General features: G+C 42.9%; 1 protein-coding gene across 1 annotated transcript; it reads right to left on the bottom strand.

The window, feature by feature from the left end:
• Nucleotides 1-529: 529 nt before the first annotated feature.
• Nucleotides 530-25,471, bottom strand: DNAJC8 (DnaJ heat shock protein family (Hsp40) member C8). Its single transcript, XM_055398106.2, has 9 exons — nt 25,365-25,471; nt 21,966-22,067; nt 12,470-12,526; nt 9,026-9,092; nt 8,418-8,512; nt 6,852-6,923; nt 4,070-4,161; nt 2,855-2,930; nt 530-1,345 (listed from the first exon to the last, which is right to left on the bottom strand). Exons 1-9 carry the CDS (start codon nt 25,440-25,442, stop codon nt 1,223-1,225), a joined length of 762 nt encoding a protein of 253 aa, XP_055254081.1. The 5' UTR covers nt 25,443-25,471; the 3' UTR covers nt 530-1,222.
• Between the last annotated feature and the right edge of the window lie 1,325 nt (nt 25,472-26,796).

Genomic DNA, 26,796 nt, shown 5'->3' on the forward strand with positions numbered 1-26,796 from the left:
CCCTCCCATAGAGAAGCAAGTCAGAAGTTGTAGGGTCTCTTGATACTACAAGACATTATACCTCAGTGATTACTGAAACTCTTTACTGCAAAACATCGTGGAATTCTAGCTTCAAGTCACCCAGTTTCTATCTTCACGCTTTAGGTGTCACCTTTCTTTCTCCTATGTCCCTCCCGAGGGCTAGTCCTGTCTCTCATAGCCAGCAGGACACCAGAGTACATACAGCATAGACAGGATGCATCCATACACTATTTCATTTAATCCTCAAAAGAATCAGTATTTTCATTTCACACAGAAATAACATGGGCAACACCCGCTGAGCACTATGGTAGCTACCTTATATAAGCTGTAGCTAATCCTCCCTAAAAGGTGCCAATGATCTATATTCCCATTTGCAGGTGAAGAAAACTAAGGTTCAGCATGTAAGTAAGTGGTCAGAAGCCAGGTCTGTCCAAATCCAAAGCACTCTGCGGCTGGGCCGAGCCCAACAAGAGACCCACCCGTGGAATAATACCTGAGCAACAGTACATGAGTGGTTAGGGTATAAAAATTTATTACACATACAGAATATTACCACTAACAAATGCAGACAGGCGAGGACACCACGGTACAGGATGGAGCACGGCTAGCTCTTTGGAAAGTGAACAGGTTGGGTGGCTTGGAGCCTCACGCCACGCGGGTTGGCCAGTCAGATGGGAAAGCACATGCCAAACTCCAGGGACGTCAGGGTGTCCAGTGACCGCTCTGGGTGTCGGCGGCCTTCCCATCTGATCTGGGGCTTCGAAGGATGCCACACCAGAAGCAAGGAACTGAAGCGAAGGGGCTTCCTAAGGTGGCCCAGGCTTGTCTCTGAAGTCACGGCAACACCAGTGTCAGCAGTGTGTTTAACTGGATGATTTCCACACACTAAACACGACATTTCTAACCATCACACTTCAGTGAAGTACAAAACATTAAGTTACAGGCTGTGGGAAGAGAAGGCAGCACCTTCCAGTCCCAGTTTGTCTGGGGGGTGTGGGTGGGGGGAGGTTTATTTTTAAACCGAGCCCCTCATTTCAATGTACAAAAGAATTACTCTGATTGGTATTAAATTGTATTGAAAACAAAATGGACTAAAAAGCAAATACTACTCTATGTTGGGGTGAAAATGGGAGGAAAGAATGAGTCCTTCAAAGCAGGAGGGAGACAGTGGGGAAGGTTCTGTGGCCGTGACCCTTGGCGGTCACTCACGCTGCTCCATTTTTACTTTTGGTGGTCTCAGGAAGGTCCGGTTTTTCTTCTCTTTCTTTCCTTTCGTATTGGCTTGGAAGTTTCGCCAGCTGTCCACGCGACCATCTCGACTTTCCTAAACACAAAAGGGGTCTGAGGTGAGGAAACCAACTGGGGAAAGGAGGGCTACACCTGCTCTGCCATCCCCCTTGTATGCTGACCTGGCCTGGCTCTCTGGAATAATCACAGTATAACAAAGCAGAGGTTTCCCCCCACTTCCATGGGCCCAAAAAAGGGTCATACAACCCCCTAGAAGGCAGGATGAGCCACAAGCTGAAACGGAGGATGAGATGAGTAAAACCCATGACAATGAGGCTATCCTTCGCTGGGGACCTCTGGGCTAGATAGATAGTGCTATTTCTAATAATAATGCATGCTATTTCTAATCCTCATGCATGGATGTGACAGTTGGATGATAAAAAAAGGCTGAGCACTGAAGAATTGATGCTTTCGAATTGTGCTGAAGAGAAGCACTCTTGTGGAGAAGACTCTTCAGAGTCCCTTGATCTGCAAGGAGATCAAACGAGTCAATCCTAAAGGAAATCAACCCTGAACATTCACTGGAAGGACTGATGCTAAAGCTGAAGCTCCAACACTTTGGCCACCTGAGGCAGAGCTGGCTCACTGGAAAATACCCTGATGCTAGGAAAGGTTGAGGGCAGGAAAAGATGGGGATGACAGAGGATGAGATGGTTAGATAGCATCACCGTCTCAATGGACATGAACTTGAGCAAGCTCTGGGAAATAGTGAAGGACAGGGAAGCCTGGTGTGCTGCAGTCCATGGAGTCGCAGAGTCAGACACGACTTAGTGACTGAACAACATTTCTAACCCTCACAAAAAGTTGCGGTGTGTCGTGCCACCACCACTTCACAAACAAGGACACTAGGGCTCAGAGGCTGCATCCTCTGCTCAAAGCCATCTGTCTGGCCAGCAGTACAATCACTCTTTCCCCCACATCTTCCTTCTACCCCTTAAAATCTGGATGGAGGTGTGAAACCAGCATAATGCCTGGCCGGCTGTGCTGGGAAGACCACAGGAATACTTCCCCCTTACAGAGGGGCCTTCTCATTTTCTCTCTTGGCACACATGTGGTGGGACAGAAACAAAGCCATCATCTCTGGTTAGCCTATCCTTACCCTGAACCCTAAATGTTAACAGAAGGTAAGATCAAATGTGGCTCAACTCAGGAAATCGGGCTGAGGATGAAGGATGAACCAGAATGTCAAAGAGGAATCAAGCCCGAAGTCTCTCTGCAGGCAGGACACCGGAGGTTACAAGAACCTCGGGTTCTACTCACAGACCTCTAAGTGGGGCACTGCTCCATGTTTACCCCTAAATTAAATGTGTGAACCACTGCCTTGAGCCCACTTGGCAGCTGTGCTTGTCTCAACCCTGCCAACACGCTCCAGAGCAGAGAGGCAGCTGAGCCAGGACTCGGTCCCCAAAGCCCCTGCTCTTCCCCACACGCACCATCTCCCTGGCAGTCTGCCCAGGCAGTCCTGGGACTGCCCAGCAATCAAATTTCTCAGCTGGGAAGCCTTCTCGCTCTGGAATAAGAGTCCCCCGTCACCTTGGAAATTTACCTCAAAATTTTTCTGCCACTCCCTTTCTCGTTTGGCTTTTTCTTGAGCTTCAATCTCTTCCTCCCGTTGTCGCTTCCTAGGAGGAAAACCAAACCACAGGATTTAGATGGTACTTGAAGACTGTGTTAACCATACAAGTTAGGCATCTTCCCCACAGAAGCCAGCGTACAAAGTCAGTCAATTCCCCAGGGTTCTCCTGGAAAGGGCTCAGAACACTTCATGAATGTCTCATTCTAAAACAGGCAGATGAGACTGTGGGCAGGGCTGTGGGGCAAGATACAGACACTGCTGCCTCAGAGACAGATCAGGTCCTCACAGCCCAGCCAGCACTAACCGCAGGCTCTGGGCTCAGACCCTGCCAAAGCCATCTTGAGAACCCAGGCTACCTTACTTCCGTGACAGTGACCATCACAACAGCAAAAGTTCTCGTTCAAGAGGATTTCTGCACAAAACCCTATCCCAAAACAGCCATTTCACACAATCCCAACTAACAAAACCTAGTTATTGCTGAACACCAATCAACAATACAAAATATGTAAACTAAATGAACCTCAAGATTTTTGTTTTTATTTCTTTTGGTCACACTGCTTGACTTCTGGGATCTTAGTTCCTTGACCAGGGATCGAACCAGACTACCTCAGCAGTGAAAAGCATGGAGTTCTAACCACTGAACCATCAGGGAAGCCCCAGCCTCAAGATTTCCGATGAGGAACACAAATCACACTTTAGAGCAATAAGTACATTGTAAGAGATCACACTGTACAGTACTAAATACGCATCAAAATTGCAGCCACTATTCACACAAAAGGCTCTGGCCTCAGTAACTGCCTACTTCACTCCAGGAAATCAGGAAAAAAACACACAGCACTCTTGATTATAAATGCCCTAAGAACAAACCTATTCAATATTTCCCAGAAGTCAGACAGAATTCCTTACCAGAGTGATTCCAAAGTTTTGCTATTTCAAGTACTCAAATGATGTACTGCAGAGCAATTGCTTCAACAGAAAAATCCCCAAAGACCATCTTAGTTAATCTAGGTATTTAGACATGGCTTTTTGGAGAAGGAAATGGCAACCCACTCCAGGGTTCTTGCCTGGAGAATCCCAGGGACAGGGGAGCCTGGTGGGCTTCCCTCTATGGGGTCACACAGAGTCGGAGACGACTGAAGTGATTTAGCAGTAGCAGTAGCAGTAAACGAATATACCAATATATACCTTTCATGCATCTCTTTGGCTTCTCTCTCTTTCCTTTTAATTTCCAGCTCAGCAAAGAGTTTCATTGTCTGTTTGTATACTGCTTGTTTGAACTACAAAAAAAAAAAAAAGAACAAAAGAAAAGTAAATATTTTATCAGCAATTTGAATTAAATATTTTTTGATGGAGCCCAGGACAAAAGCAAATTACACCAACAAGGAAAAACTGATGCTGGCTCTCTCCTGGGAGATAAAAAACACATCTGTCTATGAACTCTTCCACATGGGGATGATACAGAGGAGCCTTACTCTGATAATAAAGCATCAATGAGGAAAACAAAAGCAACTTGACCTGCTTATCATAATCACTGAAATTTCAGAAGGCCCTTTCCAACTTGCAAAAATAATCCCCAATTTTTCTTTGTCCACATATTTTATAATTAGTCTGAGTGAGGCACCACTTGAGGTACAACTAGAGATACGCAGGTGCCATCAGGCAGACTGGTCCCGGAAGCCTCCCGACCGAGGCAGAGCTGTGAGTTATCCCCATCCTCACCCCACTATCTCTTCCCCCTTCTTGCACAATCCCTTATCTCAAGGCACATGGCCACCCAGCATGAATGCCTGCATCTCCCAGGCTTCTCTGTAGCTAGGTGTGGCCATGTAACTTAAGTTTCAGAAAATGAGTTGTAAGGAAAAGTGATGCAGCTACTTTCTGGTATGTTCCTGGAAGGAGCACACATCTCCCTTCCTGCCCTCTCCTGCTACCCTGTTGTGAGGGGTGACAACATCTCCTGGACTGTGAGAATGAAGTCCACACACCTGGTGGCAGAGCTACAGAAAGGAGGACACTGAGCCCTCGAAAAACACACAGTCCAGCAGCCATGTTCCCAAAGACGACTACACTGGGGAGAGAAAGGGCACTGACTCGTTCAAACCACCATCACTTGGGGTCTCAACTGCATGCAGGTGAACTTGTATTCTGACTCACACATTGACAGAAACAGATAACACAATATTATATTTGTAACACAATATAAACACTTTGTATATTTTCAATATACAAAGAAATATAAAAAAATAACCCATCATGCAGATTTCATAGGGTTTATATCCTAAAATCAGAGACACCAGAGCAAAGGGTGATATATGGAGAAAAAGGGAAATAAAGGAATCCTCAAATTACTATCAGTTCTGAACACTGTTACCTGCCAGGCACTGCTCAAGGAAAGCAATGCTGACAAACTCCATGCCCTAAAATGGACAATTAAAGAGGCGATGGAATCCATATGAATATTTCAGTATTTTTAAAAGTTCCTGGATGAACCGTTTCTGGTAATTTTAATTTTTTTATATTTCTCTGCTTTTTCTGGATTTTCTATCATTAGCATGTGATCCTTTATAATTGGGGGCGGGGAGGGAAATAACTAAAAAAAAGTTAAGGTTCTTAACAACAGAGAAGGACCAAGGAACATTTATTTATAAGAGTCTTCAGAAAAGACTAAAAAGGATAAAGAGAAGGGAAAGTAGGGCTGAGAAGAAAAAACAATACTGAAAAGGAGTTAACCCAAAATTCAGCGGAAAAGATGGCCTAACAGTTCTCAAGAAGCAGTGTTACCACACAGAAGAGGGGACCAGCTGCTGATGGAAGAAGCTGATAGGAAGCAACCCTAGCAAGACAGTTGCCCTTCTATGTATCTTTTAAGATAAGCATGTGGATCAAGTTACTTGACCTAACTTGAGGCAAGATTAAGATGTCCTGAAATTTTTCAGGCTAATGAGGCAATGAGACACAAATATGTAAGTAGAATCTCTCTCTTAACCAATCCCCATTGAAGAGCCCACAGCATTGACTGATGCGTGCCACTTCCCTGGAAGCATATTATTACCTGAAGCACAATGGGTACTTGCAGCTGGTAGACAGAGTCACTGTGTACCCAGAGTCACTGTGGTTGCTCCCCAAGCTGACTGTCCCAGCTGCAACTGCACTGTACTTAGGTGATTTAAACATCACAGAAATTGATGAATGTGGTTATAAAAACAAACGTTTGCTGGTGCGTTTATTTGCTGGCTCTTCCTTACTGCATGGGCTTTTCTCTAGCAGTGATGAGCAGGGACTACTCTCAAGCGGCAGTCACGGGCTTCTTGTCGTGGTGGCTTCTCCTGCTGCGGAGCACAGGCTCCAGGGCAGGCAGGCTTCAGCAGCCGCCGTGCGTGGGCTCCGTAACTGTGGCTTCTGGGCTCCAGAGCTCCAGCCTCAGTAGCTGTGGCACACATGCTTAGTTACTCCAAGGCCTGTGGGATTTTCCCAGATCAGGGATCGACCCCAAGTCTCCCGCACTGGCAGGCGATTCTCTACCACTGAGCCACCAGGAAAGCCCTTGCAAGTGGAATGCTCTAGACAGAGTCAAACATAAGACTCTGAAAATAGCTGCTGCTGAATTCAAGGCACAGGTGAGGCGTCTGAAAAACAATCTAGGGTTCCACTCTGGACCTGCTTCGTAGGCACCTCAGTTTGCAATGTTCTTCAGGAGAAAGTAAAAGCAGCAACTAAGGACGATGCTTTGAGTGTTTATAAAGTCAAGCGTGAGTGCCAACAAGCAGACACATCCTGAAAGGAAAAGCCGCAGTCCTCTGTCCCCCAAAGAGTTGGATTTTTCAAAAAGCAGAATGAATGACATGTTAATATTTAAGGTAAACTGCTTCCAGCATGCACGCATCAATCTTCAAAGCTCACTATCTTTAACCCACCGGCTGTGAACCATTCACACAAGGTGAAGTGGCTTTTCCCATTTAGAACCTACCAGCTCAGGGTCATCCTCCTCCACATTTGTAGGCTTTCCTTCCTTCTTTAATTGCTTTTTTCGCTCTTTCACCTAAAAAGAATTTTTTTCCATCAAAAAATGAGCACTTATACTTTGAGAATATCCATTAAGCTGCACACACATGATGTGTGCGCTTTTCTACAGTTGTAACAAAAAGTCTGCATTGAAAAAAGGTAAGCCCCTGCCTCCCCTCGAAACCAGCAATGCAATCGAAGAAAACAAGGAACCGGGGTCCCTTCTCCAACCTCATCTAAAATCCAACACCGGGGGACAAACAGGGACGCTGTCCCCAACCCACATCCCAGGCCAGATCCAAAGAGTCTTTGACACATTGAACAGATTATGCATTTATCTTTCAGGGCTTATGGTTATGTGTTTATAGCAAAGAAAGTATATCTGTCAAGTTTTAAAGAAGCTACAGAATTTGTGGCATCAAATATGACTGTTTTCTGGCATTTCTACACCTGCATTCTGGGTAACTGTCACCGGGAAACCTCCTTAAACCAACAATTTTCACATCATTTTGGCCACCATTGAGATCCCCCCAGAAAATAAAATATATCCATTCACATAAGAATGGCATTTACTCCAATAAATTACCATTCAGTCCAGCAAAACATCAAGTACCTTCTAAGCTCAGAAAGGCCCTACTGCCACCCTGTGGTCAGACAGCCTGAGAGTGGTGGCTCCTTTACAGGCAAAATACAGAGGAAGGGTAACTATTACAATAATTCGTGGACAAATCATCAGGTCCTTTCCTGGGTGTCTACCAGAATCTGGCCCTCGAATTCCAGCATCTGACCAACAAGACACAGTTAGGCAGTCTGTCTCTTCTTTTTATTCACTTCCTTCATGGAAACTGGCCTCATCACTGATTGGTTATACAGTTGTTACAGATACCAAAGCTCTTCAAATAAAAGGTCACTTCTATATTCATTCCCAAGAGAAATTGCCCTTATAAAACAGCCTCAAGAGTTTTGCCCCAGCAGGTGAAAAATTAAAACAAAGATCTTTCTTAAGATAGCTAGTCAGAAACTAGTTAAGATAGGAGATTTAGGTATTGCAAAAAAATAAAGCCAGCTATAACTGAATTCATTTCAGTTGAGTCCTTCCCAACCCTGCTATTAACACAGACATGAACCTCCTCCTGTTTTTTTTTAAATGTACTCATATGCCCTTGCCAGACTTTCTCAAGCCCCTGCTTCAGCTCTTCCACAGAGACAAGGGTAACAGCCCAGGGCCAAGCAGCAGCATGGCTGCTCTACTGCTCCACTCTCAGAATGGGGCACAGTGCCCAGAGGACAGGAAGGGCTTTCCACACACTCGACTGCTAGGGAAAGAGGCAGGTGCAGAGTCCTGGCCGCGCACCCTCAACGCCAGGAGTAGCGCACTGTGTATGACCACAACCACCGCAAAGCAGTGGAGACCACAGGAGCAGTCAGGCCAGGCAGGCGGTGCTATGCCAACGTTAACATTTACCCTCCGACGGGGTGCCCAAGGCGAACTAATACTTCCTGTAAACACAGCAGCACTATAAATACTTACAGTGTGTTCCACGTATTCTTTTCCTGCCTGAATTACATCCAGGGCCCTCTTCTTTTGTTCCTGATCCAGTAGCAACTTGTAAGCTTTGTCCACAGCTAATGCAAAACATTGAAATTAACTGTTTCTGCAAACACCCTCTCAAAGTCTGAACTCTACTCAGGCAGTGCAAATGGACTTGTGCCATCTAAAAGCATTCCCTACTTTGTTAAATTATTTATTGTTGTTACACTAATTTAAAAACATACAACTACGGCAATGACTTTCTTTGAGAGCCTTGGAAGAACATTAAATATACGCTCAAGGCTGATTACACCATATCTAGATTTAATTCAGTGATCAAATTCTTCCAATTATTTTTTATGTTCAAAGGGAAAAAAAATGAGCCTAAGCAGTAATAGTCTTTGTTGGCACACAAAATTAACTAAGCAAAGTTAAGGCCTATTTCTAAACAGTAACATTCTGCTTTGAATGACAACTATTATGAAAACCACAGCTTCTTCATGACCAGAAGACAAAACTACAACATTCTTTTCTTGATCCAGGACTAGGAACAGTTAGTTCTTAGCATTGACACAATGTTACTCACAAGCAGGTAAATTTACAAATACCTTCAAAAGCCTTCTGTGCTCTGTCAGCATCATCTTGATTTTTGTCAGGATGCACCAGTATGGATAACTATAATCAGAGAAAAGTCAGTTTTTCAGTAAGAGGAACATTTAGTAACTCTTCACCTGCATTGCACCTCTCTACAACCAAAAGCTCTAAGATACTAGTGCAAAAACTGTTAGCCAGAAGCACTTTTTAAAAAATTAATAGATGTCGTAAAATGCCCAGACGTATTACATCAGTCCTTAATAAAATTCAAATATCAACAGGTAAATGCACACAGGTGGAAAATTGCTAGTTGAGAACAAATATCAGCCTGGCATCATGAAGATGCTCTGATAATTTGGGTGAGGGAAGGGAAAAATGAAAAGTACCAAGTTCCTTTTATGTTTCTTGTATGGAGCATTAAAGAGGATTAAACGGGTCTGAGATATCATCTCTTTCCGGAAAGAATTTCTAATATGAAGCAGCAGCTCTCGGTTCCGGCTGTGCTTGAACCTTGTGGAGAATTTCAGGAATACAGAGGTCCACTTTCCAGCCTGAGACCTTCTGAATGAGTCGCTGGCATTTGTACCTTTTAAATCTCTACTAGACTGTGTATCACAGACTTCCCAGGTGGCTCAGTGATAAAGAATCCGCCTGCCAATGCAGCAGACGCGAAAGATGTGGGTTCAATCCCTGGGTTGGGAAGATCCCCTGGAGTAGGAAATGGCAACCCGCTCCAGTATTCTTGCCTGGAAAATTCCATGGACAGGGCAGCTTGGCGGGCTACAGTCTATGGGGTGGAAAAGAGTCAGGCATGACTGAGCATAGCACAGCAAAAGACTGGGTATCAGATGATACACAGACAGGAACTGGTGCTGATTTGTTAGGTGTGACAGGCAGTTATGCAAGAAAATGTCCTTTTGCGGAGGGGATATATGTATACTTATGGCTGATTCACATTGTTATAGAGCAGAAACACAACACCGTAAAGCAATCATATGCTAATTAAAAAAGAAAATGTCCTCTTTTACTTCAGTGGGATAACTGCTTCAGTATTTAGGTGTTAAGTATCACGGTGTCTGTAATCTACAACTCAGTCACAAATACACAGCTACTGAAGGAAACTATTGCATACAGATGGTGAACATATGGGCTCTCATTGTTTTATTCTTTTTAAAATATAATTAAAATTTCTTATGACTAAAAAATTAAAAACAAAACCCTCCACAGGTGACCCTTTCAGACAGCCAGGGTTAAGAACCACTGACGTGTCACTGAAAGACAGAAACAGCTTCAATGCAGGGACTGTGCTGGGATGAAAGCAAGCGGGCATCTAACACTAAGCCCAGCACTACTGACGCCAGAATCCTGGGTTCCAATTCCAAGTGCAATCACCAACTAGCTGTGAGACCCTGAACAGCTCACTTAATCTCTGCCTCAGTTTCCTCCTCTGTAAGTGGCACAATACTATGTACCTTTAGACCACTGGATTGTTGTAAAGATGAAAGAAGATAATGCAATAAAGAACTTAGCATACCAATACACATAAACAATAGCACATAAAGAAGACCTATTCTAACTGCTTATGTGTGTAACCTCATTCAAATCCTTATTAACAATCCCAAGGTAGTCACCATGGTTACATGAATTTTACAAATGAGGTAACAGGGCACAGAAAAGTTGAAAGTAACTTGCCAGAGCTCACAGTGATTGTAAGAGGTACAGCCAAGACTGAAACTCAGGTCATATGGTTCCAGCACAGACTCTTAACTATTAGGGCCTATTAACGACTAAATAAAAAATCTTACTGAGTTCTTTGTATTGTTATATAAATAGTCTAAAAGTTTTGCCTATGAATTTGAATAAATGCTTATTTAACTGGGGAAAACTGCTAATGTACTACATTAGAAAACTAGAAATTTTAGAAAAAGAGGCAAATGCTGAACGTTAAATGCAGAGTAGAACTCAGGAACCAAAAAAAACTATCAGGTTATATCATGGGAAATGACTGGGTAGGCAAAGATTAAAAACACCTTGGCTTAATAATACATCTGAAGACAATTATGAGTCATCAATGGAAAGGCAATGACTGTATTGAAAAAGTAATCACAGGAAACTGCCTGGTGGTCCAGTGGTTAAGACTCTGTGCTCCTACTGCAGGGGGTGCAAGTTTGATCCTTGGTGGGGGAACTAAGATCCCGCATCCTTCACAGTGTGGCCAAAAAAAACTCTTTAAAATAAAGTACATTAAAGATATAAGTCGAAGAGAAAAGAAAATTTAAAAGGCATGAAATATACAGAAATTTTAATTTCCAAAGACATTAGAGGGAGTATGATTATTCAGCTAGCTCATAGAGGAAAAGGCTGGGGGTTACTCAGCTGTCAAAACTGGACTAAAAGTCAACGTGTTAGTCGCTCAGTTGTGTTTGACTCTTTGTGACCCTATGGACTGCAGACCATCCAGCTCTTCTATCCATGGGATTCTCCAGGCAAGAATACTAGAGTGAGTAGCCATTCCCTTCTCCAGGGGATCTTTCCAACCCAGGACTGAACTCAGGTCTCCCGCATTGCAGGCAGATCCTTTACTGTCTGAACCACCAGGGAAGCCCCAGACTGGAAGGGTGTTTTAAAGGCTACTATAAACTCTACAGCCTGAGTTATTAAATATTAGAATGAACAATAATCAGAGGTCTTGGATCTCCCTTCTGAGAGAACTTTCTGAAAGCACTCTTTATATTAAACCAGGTAACTTTTGAGTATTCATATAGGTTCATAAAAGATACAATTATTGAGGAATGGGAACTTAAAAGTAAATCACTGCTATGAATCATTGAACATATTCTCTCCTAGAAGCCAGGGGATTTGGTAAGTACTGTACAATATGACTCCGTGAAAGCTTTCTACTCTGCCTTGTACTTCCCCCTCTTAATTAAGGGGCTGGAGAGATTATATTTGGATGTAAAATTTATCCTATTCACAGGTAAGCTGCTGCTGCTGCTAAGTCGCTTCAGTCGTGTCCAGCTCTGTGCGATCCCATAGACGGCAGCTGACCAGGCTCCGCCATCCCTGGGATTCTCCAGGCAAGAACACTGGAGTGGGTTGCCATTTCCTCCTCCAATGCGTAAAAGTGAAAAGTGAAAGTGAAGTCGCTCAGTCGTGTCCGACTAGTAGCGACCCCATGGACTGCAGCCTACCAGGCTCCTCCATCCATGTGATTTTCTAGGCAAGAGTACTGGAGTGGCTTGCCATTGCCTTCTCCGTCACAGGTAAGCTACGGTCATTCAATTATTTAAGATCAAGTCACTGCAATTTTTTTTTAAGAATTACAAAATTTAAGGGAAAAAAAAAAAAAGGTTAAATTTTCACCCAAAAGTCATAACAGTAAGTCCTAAGAAAATCACGTGCTCAACACATTTTCAAAAGGCTCAAACTCCACCTATTACAGGAATGCAGTACCATACCTGCCGAAACCTCTTTTTTATTTCTTCATCTGTCACTTCAGGATCTATCTGAAGAACCTGGAAGAATCAAAATCAAAACTGTAAAAGAGATTAAAAGAATTTATAGATTTAAGAGATGCCCAATAATTATAATCGGCATCTAACAGTTGTCAATGTTCTAGAACAGTTCTAAAAAATGTTCAAGAAACAAAAATGAGTAAACCAGTAACAAAGTAACAGCTATAGTGTTTCAGGATTCTCAATTAATTCAGTGGTTACTTTCACTCCATCAGAAAAATAATAAATTACCCTATAACCAGTACATGCTTCCAGACCATAAGGAAAATGTTGCCTCCCTCCTTCATTCCCTCCTTTTTAATTAAGAAAAGCACCCACCCTCTACTTATCTTTGCAAATATGGAGAAAGTATAGCAACTCAACAAGGAAATAATTAGTGTGACTACCTGCTTTTCTTTTTAATGAGGGAAAACTGTTGATCTTCAAATAAAGCACCACCCCCACAAGGCTACCTGATTTTTCTTTTTTACAACAGTAAAGGATGTTTATCAGTTTTCACAATCAACTAAATAAAAAATAATTACAACTGTAAGCCATAATGGAAACATTTATAAAATTACTACATACAATTTGGAGGCTTAAGTAGAGTGATGTGGTAAGTGGAGATACGTGTACATGCACACGTTTTCATCCGTCCAGGCAGTCTGTCTTTTGGTTGGTGCATTTAATCCATTTACATTTAAAGCAATTATCAATATGTATCATCATATTACCATTTTCTGAATCGTTTGGGGTTCATTTTGCATAGGTCTTTTCCTTCTCACATGTTTCCTGCCTAGAGAAGTTCCTTTAGCATTAATTGTAAAGCTGATTTGGTGGTGCTGAATTCTCTTAACTTTTGAGTGTTTGGAAAGCTTTTGATTTCTCTGTCAAATATGAACAAGAGTCTTGCCAGGTAGCATATTCTTGGTTGGAAGTTCTTCCCTTTCATCAGTTTAAATATATCCTGATTTTCACCTCAATTCAGAAATTTGACTTGGCTCCATGTTAAAATTTACACAGCTCAATGGTTCTCAACCCAGAGTGGAAACCTGAGAGCAATGCCTGGGGCTCACTCTAGGAAACTCTGATGCCAGCTCAGCAGAACTAGGGTACAGCGAAATGGCAGGGAAATCTATTATTTTTTGCACAATCTGGTTTAAAAACAAATTTCATCATTCTTCTCCAACCCTGGGTATCCTAGTGTTGACATTCCTCATCAAAGATTCTGATCCCACCACCACAACATAGATTCATTCAAACATTTACACAGTAGCTACTACCTGCTGAACATGCTGCCATACACTTAGAAATGCACAGATAAATAAGGGAAAACATTTTTTAAATTACCATAAATACAGTTTTTTAAAGAAGGGTTCATTATAAGAAATAAAATTAAACCAGATGATTTCACAGTTTACTCCATAAATTCAACATAGCATCTATTTATTTACTTAGTATTCAAGGCGCAAGGAAGGGCTAAAGGGCAGAGGGTGAGACGGTCTGTTGGAAATTCAGAAGAGCAGGCCCAATATCAGTGTGACTGAATCAGAATCAAGATTTCAACAAGATCCCCAGGCGATCTGAATCATATTACAGCTTGAGATGCCTGGTTAGGAAAGATGATAGAGGTCAGAAATAAGTGTGTTTGAGGTTAACAGAAGTGATGATCAGTTATTAAAGGGATAAAGAGAAAAAAAAATCTTGAAATGAAAAATACATACCAAAGAAGTTAAAACTGAAAAATAATCTGCCAAACTTAGTCAGATGCTTACAGGGTCTCAGAAAAACTTGACAACAAGTAATGTCAAGATTTATAGCAAGCTGTCCAAACATTCAAACAGCCCACCTACAGCAGCAGAGTTATTGGTAGGCAAGGAAGCTGAATCACCCCTACATTCAAGAGACTTCTGAAAGGTTACCTCAAGAGCATACCCATTTTCAAATGTCAGGCATACAACTGGGGATGAGGGAAAAGGAAAATCTTTAAAACAAAGACTTTTCAAGAATGAGTGTGCCCCACCATAGGCACACCAAGGGAGAAAGGAATTGGGGGTAGGAGGAGTCACTCAAAAGGAAAAATGCAGCTAAATAAGATTTACAGACAAAGGGAGATAACTGCACACACACAAATATTTAGAGAACCCTACCTTTCCTGGTCATAGCAAACACCCTCTTCCAACAACACAAGAGAAGACTCTACACATGGACATCACCAGATGGTCAACACCGAAATCAGATTGATTATATTCTTTGCAGCCAAAGATGGAGAAGCTCTATACAGTTAGCGAAAACAAGACCAGGAGCTGACTGTGGCTCAGATCATGAACTCCTTATTGTGAAATTCAGACTTAAATTGAAGAAAGTAGGGAAAACCACTAGACCATTCAGATATGACCTAAATCAAATCCCTTATGATTATACAGTGGAAGTGAGAAACAGATTTAAGGGACTAGATCTGATTGATAGAGTGCCTGATGAACTCTGGACGGAGGTTCGTGACATTGTACAGGAGACAGGGAACAAGACCATCCCCATGGAAAAGAAATGCAGGAGAGCGAAATGGCTGTCTGAGGAGGCCTTACAAATAGCTGTGAAAAGAAGAGAGGCGAAAAGCAAAGGAGAAAAGGAAAGATATAAGCATCTGAATGCAGAGTTCCAAAGAATAGCAAGGAGAGATAAGAAAGACTTCCTCAGTGATCAATGCAAAGAAATAGAGGAAAACAACAGAATAGGAAAAACAAGAGACCTCTTCAAGAAAATTAGAGATTCCAAGGGAACATTTCATGCAAAGATGGGCTCGATAAAGGACAGAAATGGTATGGACCTAACAGAAGCAGAAGATATTAAGAAGAGGTGGCAGGAATACACAGAAGAACTGTACAAAAAAGATCTTCACGACCAAGATAGTCACGATAACGTGATCACTGACCTAGAGCCAGACATCTTGGAATGTGAAGTCAAGTGGGCATTAGAAAGCATCACTATGAACAAAGCTAGTGGAGGTGATGGAATTCCAGTTGAGCTATTTCAAGTCTTGAAAGATGATGCTGTGAAAGTGCTGCACTCAATATGCCAGCAGATTTGGAAAACTCAGCGCTGGCCACAGGACTGGAAGAGGTCAGTCTTCATTCCAATCCCAAAGAAAGGCAATGTCAAAGAATGCTCAAACTACCGCACAATTGCGCTCATCTCACACGCTAGTAAAGTCATGCTCAAAATTTTCCAAGCCAGGCTTCAGCAGTATGTAAACCATGAACTCCCAGATGTTCAAGCAGGTTTTAGAAAAGGCAGAGGCACCAGAGATCAAATGGCCAACATCCGCTGGATCATGGAGAAAGCAAGAGAGTTCCAGAAAAACATCTATTTCTGCTTCATTGACTATGCCAAAGCCTTTGACTGTGTGGATCACAATAAACTGTGGAACATTCTGAAAGAGATGGGAATACCAGACCACCTGACCTGCCTCTTGAGAAACCTGTATGCAGGTCAGGAAGCAACAGTTAGAACTGGACATGGAACAACAGACTGGTTCCAAATAGGAAAAGGTGTACGTCAAGGCTGTATATTGTCACCTTGCTTATTTAACTTATATGCAGAGTACATCATGAGGAACGCTGGGCTGGAAGAAGCACAAGCTGGAATCAAGATTGCTGGGAGAAATATCAATAACCTCAGATATGCAGATGACACTATCCTTATGGCAGAAAGTGAAGAGGAACTCAAAAGCCTCTTGATGAAAGTGAAAGAAGAGAGTGAAAAGGTTGGCTTGAAGCTCAACATTCAGAAAACAAAGATCATGGCATCTGGTCCCATCACTTCATGGGAAATAGATGAAAAAACAGTGGAAACAATGTCAGACTTTATTTTTTTGGGCTCCAAAATCACTGCAGATGCTGATTGCAGCCAGGAAATTAAAAGACGCTTGCTCCTTGGAAGGAAAGTTATGACCAACCTTGATAGTATATTAAAAAGCAGAGACATTACTTTGCCAACAAAGGTCCGTCTAGTCAAGGCAATGGTTTTTCCCGTGGTCATGTATGGATGTGAGAGTTGGACTGTGAAGAAAGCTGATCGCCGAAGAATCGATGCTTTTGAACTGTGGTGTTGGAGAAGACTCTTGAGAGTCCCTTATACTGCAAGGAGATCCAACCAGTCCATTCTAAAGGAGATCAATCCTGGATGTTCATTGGAGGGACTGATGCTAAAGCTGAAACTGCAATACTTTGGCCACCTCATGCGACGAGTTGACTCACTGGAAAAGACTCTGATGCTGGGAAAGGTTGGGGGCGGGAGGAGAAGGGGACGACGGAGAATGAGATGGCTGGATGGCATCACCGACTCTGTGGACATGAGTTTGAGTGTACTCCGGGAGTTGGTGATGGACAGGGAGGCCTGGCGTGCTGTAATTCATGGGGTCGCGGAGAGTCGGACACGACTGAGCGACTGAACTGAACTGAACTGAACTGAACCTTTCCTGGTTCTGAAAAAAAGGAATGCATTGGAGCAAACAAATGGAAGTCCAGCACACCCAAAAAGGTGTTCAGATGAATGCGAAAGGAGGAAATCATCCCGCCTTCACAAAAAAAATAAGCCTCAATAAAGTTACAGTCTAGAACCAATCATGCCAAATGTATTTCATAAACCTTGACTGCTTCCCAGGTTAAAAACTAAAATAGTTATAACTGAGGGTTTTTTTTGGTTGTTGTTGTTTGTTGTTGTTTTTTTTAGGACAATTAGAGTGTGGACTCTATGCCCGATGATGCTTACTGAATTGCAGTAATGAGGTCTTTCCTAGGTGTGGTAATAGTGTTGTGGTTATGTAAAAACATGTTCTTGTTTGGAGAAGAGGCATGCTAAGATACTTAGGCATGAAGCATCAATGTCTACAGCTTACTTTCCGATGATTTGGCAAAAATGAAGAGGATATGTATAAATATAGGGCTTCCCAGTCACTCAGTGGTAATGAATCCACCTGCCAATGCAGGAGACACAGGTTCGATCCCTGGGTTGAGAAGATTCCTGGAGAAGGAAAATGCAACCTGCTCCAGTATTCCTGCCTGGGAAATCCCATGAACAGAGGAGCCTGGTGGGCTACAATCCACAGGGTCACAAAAGAAGTGGACATGATTCAGCGACTAAACAACAACAAAAGTATATAAATACACACATACCAACACACACACGCCAAAAGTTATTTTTCCAAGACTCAGATCATACATACACTGATCACTGCAACATATATGCACTGAGTGCCTTCAAAGTTAGCTAATCCAACTCCTTTCCTATCTTTAAGCATTGGAGGTGCCATATGTAGCCATGAAACACAGTAAAGAAAACGGCCTATACCAGCCCAAACCTCTTTGAAGCCAGTTTATACATTCAATACAAATTTATAAGCAACTGGGATTGCTAGAGACTGTGCTCATTACTGTTCTCTTGGAATTTAGGGTCCACAAAGGAAGGAAGAGACAAGGCGCAAGTAATTCTTACCAAAATGATAAATACTATGCCAATCAGTATGACTCTAAGGAAGCACACAGGTCTGCTCAGGCTCTTGGAAGATTTTTCTGAGCTCCTACTATGTCTCAGGCTTTAAGGATGCTGCAAAGAAAAATCCACAGTCTTGGACCTCAGAGAGTGAATAAATAATCACACAGAAATGAAAAAGCTTGACTGTGGCGTTTACATCAATATAAGTTCCTGAACTCACATAAAGTGCAATTGTCACCTTTAGGATCTCCTGCTTGAAAGAGAAATCCAGTCTTAGGTCATATCTGAACTCTCTGACCTGTGAATAATGTGCAAGTTCCAGAGTCCTGTGAGAAATATCTTTCTTTCCAAAGTGCCAAACAAGATAAACAGAAAACAAAAGTTTGTGGTGCTGCCTTCTGGGGCTTTAAAGTTAAATAGAAAAAAGGAACATGAAGAAGGCAGGACTGAGCAGGAGCACAGATTCATCTAAGCTTATGAAAGGAAGCGGGGGAGGAAACATTCTTAGAATGCATAAGAGAAAGATGCTCACATAATAGCTGAAGGTGAGAAATATGTCCAAATAGGGAGCTGTACTGATGGCAGGAGCGGGGGGGCAGGGAATGCCCTGTGGATTAGAATTCCTGTATCTAGACCCCTCAGCGTCCTGCTTCTACCTGCTGCTCAGTAAAATGGTACATAGGACGACTACTCACATTTCAATTTACAGTCAATAGGACAGCTATTATGATGTCACTTCTTACTAGGAAAAGACCAGTCTGCTTACTTCTGGAGAAAAGTCTGATTCATTTAGATGTCTCAAGAGTTGTTGCATGAAGAAACAGAAATATTTCCCTAAATTGGAGATTTTTTTCTAAACGGAAGATTTTTTTCCTCAACGGAAAGATCTCCTAAATTTCTAGGAATACCTAATCCTGACTTAGGGCCAAAAATCAACTTTACAAGAAGACAATGGGGGTGGAGGGTGGATGAATTAGGAATTTGGGATTAACAGATACACACTACTATATATAAAACAGATAAACAACAAGGACCTAACTACTATCCAGCACAGGGAACTAGATTCAGTACCGTGTAATAAGCTATAATGGAAAAGAATCTGAAAAAGAATATATATTTACATGCACACACACACATATGCATGACTGAACCACCTTGCTATACTGCTGAAATTAGCACAACACTGTGTATCACCTACACTTCAATTAGAAAGACGGCGACAATGCACCCATACTGTAAAGAGACCAGCATATTTGTAAAAAAAGAGAAAAGACAAAAGTTCTAATGGACAGTCATGGAGTCCTACAAACTTAAACACCACCTTGCACCTCCTCAAGTGTGTCAACCTTACCGTATTCTTCACACATTCACACACTTCCTGCAACCAGGACAGGAGCTGTGGAGCAGTAAGTTCCACTTCCAGAACGACATTAACTGGCAGGACGGCAAAATCCTAGCATTCACTCTAGTCCCAACAATGTTGCTGCTGCTGCTAAGTCGCTTCAGTAGTGTCCGACTCTGTGCGACCCCACAGACAGCAGCCCACCAGACTCCGCCGTCCCTGGGATTCTCCAGGCAAGAACACTGGAGTGGGTTGCCATTTCCTTCTCCAATGCGTGAAAGTCAAGATGGCCAAAGCAGAGCGTCACAGCCTATCTGGGACAAAGAAGACAGGAAGCCTGGGAGGAGTGTCAGCCAGTCATGTGGTGCTGGAACCCGACCTGGGTGAGAAGAGCATCCACAGAAGGGTAACTCGACAGGAAGTGCCAAAGTGGGTTGAAGAGGGCCTGCCCCACGGTGTCAGAAGTTAAGCGGGGTGAGACTGCCAATATGGATGGGCAGAGAGTTCAGGAGCCCAAGGATATCTCCGTGAAACCCAAGCCTAGCATGGGGTGTGCAAGCCGAGGCACAGTGAGGTGGGTGTCATGCAGGAGGGCATCAAAGTAACAGAGCAGCCCAGCTGCGACTGGGAGCCCCAGTATTACTGGCACAGAGAGCTGGAACATGAGCAGAGTGAAGAGGACCTCCACGCAGGGAGTGACCTGGGGTATGAAGTCAGAACCCAGGAAAGGTGACGACGGTGTCCCCAGAGGAAGGCAGCCTAACACGGGGTGTCAAGGCCAGAGCAGGACAGGACGGATGCCTGCCTGGTGGGGAGGATGCTGGACACAAGAAGGATGAAGACAGCTCCCGGCGGGTGGAAGGCGGGCATGGAAGGCAGAGCCAGGTGAGACATACCCCCACAGCAAAGGTGACCTGGCAGTGGAGTTGAGAGTTCAGAGGTGGGGAGAAGGGTTTCTGCATAGTGAGGCAACCCGGGGTTGGCGTGAGAGTGAAGCAGGCAGAGGAGGGCATTGACACGAGGGAAGGGATGGGAGATCAGATTCATACAGGGGGATCAATTAAGTAAACATATATATTAGAGACAGTGGGAGGGCCTTGGTTAAGAATTTGCCTTGCAATGCAGGAAACAAGGGTTTAATCCCTGATCAGGGAACTAAGTTCCTACAGACCAAGAAGCAACTAAGCCTGCGCGCCACAACTACAAAGCTTGTGAGGCACAGCTAAAGAATCCATGCAACGCAACCAAAGATTCTATACAATGCAGTGAAGATCCTGTGTGCCACAACTAAGACCCCAGGTAGCCCAATGAATAAGTAAAATACCAGTACTTTAAAAAATAAAGATAACAGGAGTCAGACTGCTATCAGAGAAGGGAACTGTGAACATTGGAAGAAAAACGTCCTAAAATAAACCCTGTGGTGTTGGGTTGAAATTTTATGTAATACATGTATGTGTGTGTACACACAGACACACACACGCCTTAGCCCCATCTACCAACAGGGCCTGGAAGTAATGACAATGGCAATGGGTATGCTCAGCACCCAAATCTTGACTTCTAAATATCATTCTTCATTAAAAGGAATTCAAGAGATCCTCAAAGAAATGGTTAATTCAAGGCTAGGTTCAGAGAAGCACTAGAGTGCCTACGAATCAAGGAATGATTTAAAAAAAAAAAGACAAGCGCTGGCTTGAAAGTAACCTGCTGGTCAAATCTGGGATATCTGAGCAGCAGACTAAATAATATTGAATCATAACCCACTGAATAAAATAGGAAACCCCAAGTCTACACTGACAAATGAATAAACTGAAACCTCGACAAGGACAGTATATTCACACATTCTCAAAGTGTTCCTAGAAAGGAGAAAAAAGTTAACTTCATAAGCAAACCTAGCAGGCACTTCTTTAAGAGATCAACTTAACATCATTAGTAATAGGCTAAATCAAAATCATGTTCCACTTTACAGAGAATGCAGTGTCACTTCTGTGCTATTCTTGTCAATATTGCATAAACTGGATCTAACGAGAAGCCACTATGACAAGTCTGCAAACCTCAATGAAGAGTAGTCCCCACTAACCACAACTAGAGAAAGACCCCTCGCAGCAATGAAGACCCAGTGAAACCAAATAAATAACGCTTTAAAAAAAACTACACTTCAAATTAAAAAAAAATTTTTTTTAATAAATTTCTTAGATGGAATTATACATGACTATTCTTGCTGTTTGTATATTTCTAATTTTTATAAGAAACATGATTTACTTTTATCATCAGGAAACGTTTGAAGTTATAAAACTAAGGAAATTCAAAAGTGTACATGCCTGTCTATAATCATAGGATCATTTTTTGCTTGTTGTTATTTTATTGTGGTGAAACAGGAAAGTTTTAACAAATAAATTAAATCAAAGACCCTAAATTTACCAAGGCTAGCTATTCCATCACATCTGAAAATAAATCTGTATATGTATCTCGGTTACTAAAAGATGACCGCAAGCTCTGCTCACAATAAAGCCACCCAAGTTCAATTCCAACTATGCACAGTACCAATGAGAGGCGTGTTTGGAGTAAGTCTGCCCACAGCTAAGTAAAAGTCCTTATTGCAGACCACATTAATGTCAGACAGCTCACCTCAAACGGGTTCAAATTGAAGTAGGAGGAACCAGGACGAGTCAATCTTTCAATCTGATTTTTGGACGTTAGAACTGAATCTCTCTTCTCTATTTGCTTCACCTAAAATAAAGGGAATAAAAACCTCATTAGTAAAGCTCAGTAAAGAACTGTAAATTGTCATCTCAACAAGTAACTCACTGACATGGTCAGCAAACATTTATTTGCGTGTCTACATGTTCAACGTACTTGGCTAAACACTTTAGGAATAATTACAACAGCTACCAATTACTGACTTTTAATATTATGTAAAATTACAAAAACTTTACAGGTGTTTATTCCTCTCAACAATCCCTTATGGTAGGTACCACCATGATCCCCATTTTTTAGATAACAAACCTGAGAGTTTGGTCAACTGACTTGTAACCACTCAACTTTTTTGTAACCACTCAGATTTTTGCCCAATCACTCAAGTTATAAACCAGAATTTTAACCCCAACAGTTTGACTCCAGAGCAGGGAGCAAGAAGATTCAAAAATAAATATTTCACAGCTATTACCTTCAAAGAGTTTCTACTCTAACGATGGAAGATATACTTGTGAATATTCGAACTTAATTCACAACTTTTTAAGAAAGGAAAAATACAATTACACTGAAATAGACACTAAAAAAATACACCTAAAAAATACGTGGGAGGGAGCAAATAACTCTACCCTTCTAACTCTAATAGAAAAATCTCCGACCTGAACACAATACTAAGGAGAACAAGCACCAGGCTAGTCCCACCCCCCCCAAAAAAAAAAACACTTGGTGCCACTGTCAGAACTGAAATTGTAGTTGGAATGAACCTCTAGCATATTATATATACTATCTATTTCTATGGCCAAAACAGAGTTGGAAAGGATTTCAATAACAGGAAAAGCTAATCCTTCTCAGCATCTTCCCTCTTAACTCTTGTAAAATAGCATGCCACTCCCCACCTTCCACCACACTCTCTTTTTCCCAGTCTCATTTTCCTTCATAGCACTTACCACTACCTAACACTACACTGTATATCTGTTCATTATTTAGCCTTCTCTATAAGAGGAAAGCCCTATGAAGACGGGATTCTTCTTTCTGCTGTCAACTACCATTTCTCCAGGAGCTAAACAATACAGGACCTAGTGCATATCAGGTGCTCAATAAACATTAGTTGAATGATGATTAAATGGTCCTCCTTTAGGCATTTTCTCTCATTAAACAAACCATGCCAGTATGGCTCATTTCAATGGGGCCACAAAAGGGAAAATCAGACTCCCATGATGTTTGTGCAGTACCTAATATGAAATCCATAGCCCATGAGCATATAACTCATTTCATATGAAAACCCTTCTGTTCACAATCACTGGGTAGCTAAGATGAGAGCAAACTACAGCAAAACAGTCATAAGTCATTGCCCCCAGGAGAAAATATTCCATCCCGCCCCCCCCACACACAAAAAAAGTCATCTGTGCAATACAGCTCACAAATGAAACTGACATTAAAATTTAAACAACCAGGATTGCTTTAAAAAAAAAAAAACTAAGAAATTAAAACAAGTTCCCCTATAATTGTTCAGTACTCATTATTGTTAGTCGCCCAGTCCTGTCTGACTCTTTGTGATCCCATGGACTGTAGCCCGCCAGGCTCCTCTGTCCATGGAATTCTTCAGGCAAGAATACTGGAGAGTAGCCATTCTCTTCTCCAGGGGACCTTCCCCACTCAGGGTTCAAACCCCGGTCTTCTGTATAACCAGCAGATTCTGGACATTCTTTACCATCTGAGCCACCAGAAAACACTGGTACCAGCAAATTAACACTTCAAAGTGAATTAGGCATTTTGAAATTAGACTATAAATGGACGTAATACGTTGTTTTAAAATGTATTATTTCGGAGAAACTACTATGTAACAAAAGTGAAGTCGCTCAGTCGTGTCCGACTCTTTTCGACCCCATGGGGACTGTAGCATGCCAGGCTACTCCATCCATGGGATGTTCCGGGCAAGCATACTGGAGTGGGTTGCCACTTCCTTCTCCAGGGGATCTTCCCGACTCAGGGATGGAACCCGGATCCGCCGCACTGCAGTAAGACTCTCTACCGTCTGAGCCACTGCTGCTGCTGCTGCTAAGTCGTGTCCGACTCTGTGCGACCCCACAGACGGCAGCCCACCAGGCTCCCCCGCCCCTGGGATTCTCCAGGCAAGAACACTGGAGTGGGTTGCCATTTCCTAAGTGAAAAGTGAAAGTGAAGTCGCTCAGTAGTGTCCGACTCTTCGCGACCCCATGGACCGCAGCCTACCAGGCTCCTCCGTCCATGGGATTTTCCAGGCAAGAAGACTCGAGTGGGATGCCATTGCCTTCTCTGCTAGGGAAGCCCAACTATGTAGCAAGCACTGTTACAAATACCAGCGATAAAAGGTGACTGTAACACGGTGCTTAACTCTGAATACATCACAGCCAGGTGGAGAGCAACTCCATTCCTCAAATCCACGCCAAGCTAAAGAAGTTCACATTCAGACTTGTTTTTAACTTTTACAAAGTAGCTTCTTGTTTATATTTTATGAAGCTTTCTTTTAATCCTCATTAAAACTCTTGCTTTAATAATAAACTTCGTTCTACAAACGTGAAAATTGATTAGCAACATCAATGGCTTAAAACAATTCAGTCACGTTAACAGCCATGCAAAAATCCAATCGGAGGTCCTACGACTCCAAGAGTCATCCTTTTCTTTCATTTCTTCATTCATCCACTTATTCATTCACTCAACAAATATTCACTGAGTAACTACTAAGCAGTACCCGATGGAAACGCGACAGCAAATGAGGCTCAAATCAAGCTTACTCCCGTCCTAACATGATACCAAACTATTATCTGCTCTAAGACCCTGAACAAATTATTTCACCTCCCTAAACCACAGGTATGTCATCTGTAATGGGGACAGTGCCTACATGGCATGATGCACAATGCCTAGCGTTCTCGAATGGCAGAAATAACCACTACATAAAACTCACTACAGAGGACTAAGACCAGAGAATGCTTCCGTTTTGAATACAAACGGAGACCAGGGCGTTTAACTAGCCCCAAGGTAGACCCAATCTCTCAGCCGCAGACAGCACTCGACTACGCGAACTTGGGGAACTCTGCGAGAGCCCAAGCACTTCGTTGGCCAAGCTCGACGCCTCCCCGCAGACGTCAGACCCCCGCCCCTTTTTAGTTTTCTAGGGGATCCCCCCTGCAGTATCAGGAGGAGACGCACACACACCCCGAGTCCCCCATCGCCCCAAAGGCCAGTCAGGAGGGGCCGCCCAACGGTCCAGGCCAGGAGGATCACTGTCTTCTCCCACTGGGAGGATAGCCCCGGGCGGGGTCGCCCCGGTGCCGCCATTCCTCACTCAATGTTTACCTCACTGTAGAAGGTCATAAATGCTTCCTCCGTGCTGCCTCCTCCACCCGAAGCCCCACTCTCTCCTGGAGCCGCCATTTCCCCGGCCCAGCGACCACGTGACTCTTCTGCGCAGGCGCTACCTCACGTGATTTGCACAGGCCCGCCTCTCCAGCCCCGGCCCCTTCCTTGCGTCTTTTAAAGGGGTTGCGGCCCAGCCAGATACCTTTAAATAAACTTTTAAATTGGGGTTCCCCAGGTGGCGATAGTGGTAAAGAACCCACCAGCAATGCAGGAGACATAATGAGTAAGGGGTTCTATCCCTGGGTTGCGAAGATCCTCTGGAGGAAGGCCTGGCAACCCACTCCAGCATTCTTGCCTGGAGAATCCCATGGACAGAGGAGCCTGGCGGGCTACAGTTGCAAAGAGTAGAACACGACTGAGGCTACAGCCCATAGGGTTGCAAAGAGTCGGAGACTGAAGTGATTTTAGCACGCATGCACAGATGCCATACAATTAACCATTTTAAAGTAAACAATTCAGTGGTCTTTAGTATATTCCCAGTATTGTGTAATCACCACCTCTGTCTAGTTTCAAAACGGTTGCATCGCCCCAAAAGGACACTCAGTACTTAATAAGCAGTTTCTTCCCATACTTGCCAATGTCTCTATGGACTGACTTATGCTGGATGTTTCATGTAAATGCAGTCATACAACATGTGACCTTTTGTGTCTGGCTTCTTTCACTTAGCATAATGTTTTCCTGGTTCCTTCAAAATATAGCACACATCATTACTTCATCACTTTTTATGGCTGAATAGTATTCCATCATACGTGTATACTACAAATTGTTTATTCATGTGTCAGTTGATGGACATTTGGGTTGTTTCTATCTTCTGGCTATTGGAAAATGGTGCTGCTATGAAGGTGTGAGTACCAGTTTTCTACTGGGGGTAGGTATGTAACTAGAAATGAAATTGCTGAGTCATATGGTAATTCTATACTTAAACTTTTGAGCAACTGCCAAGCTGTTTTTCGAAGTGACTGAACCATTTCACAACCCCACTAGCAATGTAAGAGGGTTACAGTTTATTCACATTCTCACCAATGCTTGTTGTTTTCCATTTTTTTAAATTGCAGCCACCCTAATGCCTCTATGGATCTTTTGCACAAACTCAGCAAGACCTTCCACTGGATGTCCACCCAGGAGATAATCAAAAAACAATATTATCTGGTAACAAGAAGCAGAGTTTCTGAAACAGATGCTGTGCTGTGTGCTTAGTTACGTAGTCTCATCCGACTCTTTGCAACCCCATGGACTATAGACCACTGGCCTCCTCTGTCCATGGAGATTCTCCAGGCAAGAATACTTAAGTGGGTTGCCAGACCCTCCTCCAGGGGATCTTCCCAACCCAGGGATCAATGCAGGGATCCTGCACTACAGGTGGACTCTT

The sequence above is a fragment of the Moschus berezovskii genome, chromosome 2 (assembly GCF_049115385.1).
Source record: "Moschus berezovskii isolate FMDL1 chromosome 2, NW_MosBer_1.0, whole genome shotgun sequence".
NCBI classification, from domain to species: Eukaryota; Metazoa; Chordata; class Mammalia; order Artiodactyla; family Moschidae; genus Moschus; species Moschus berezovskii.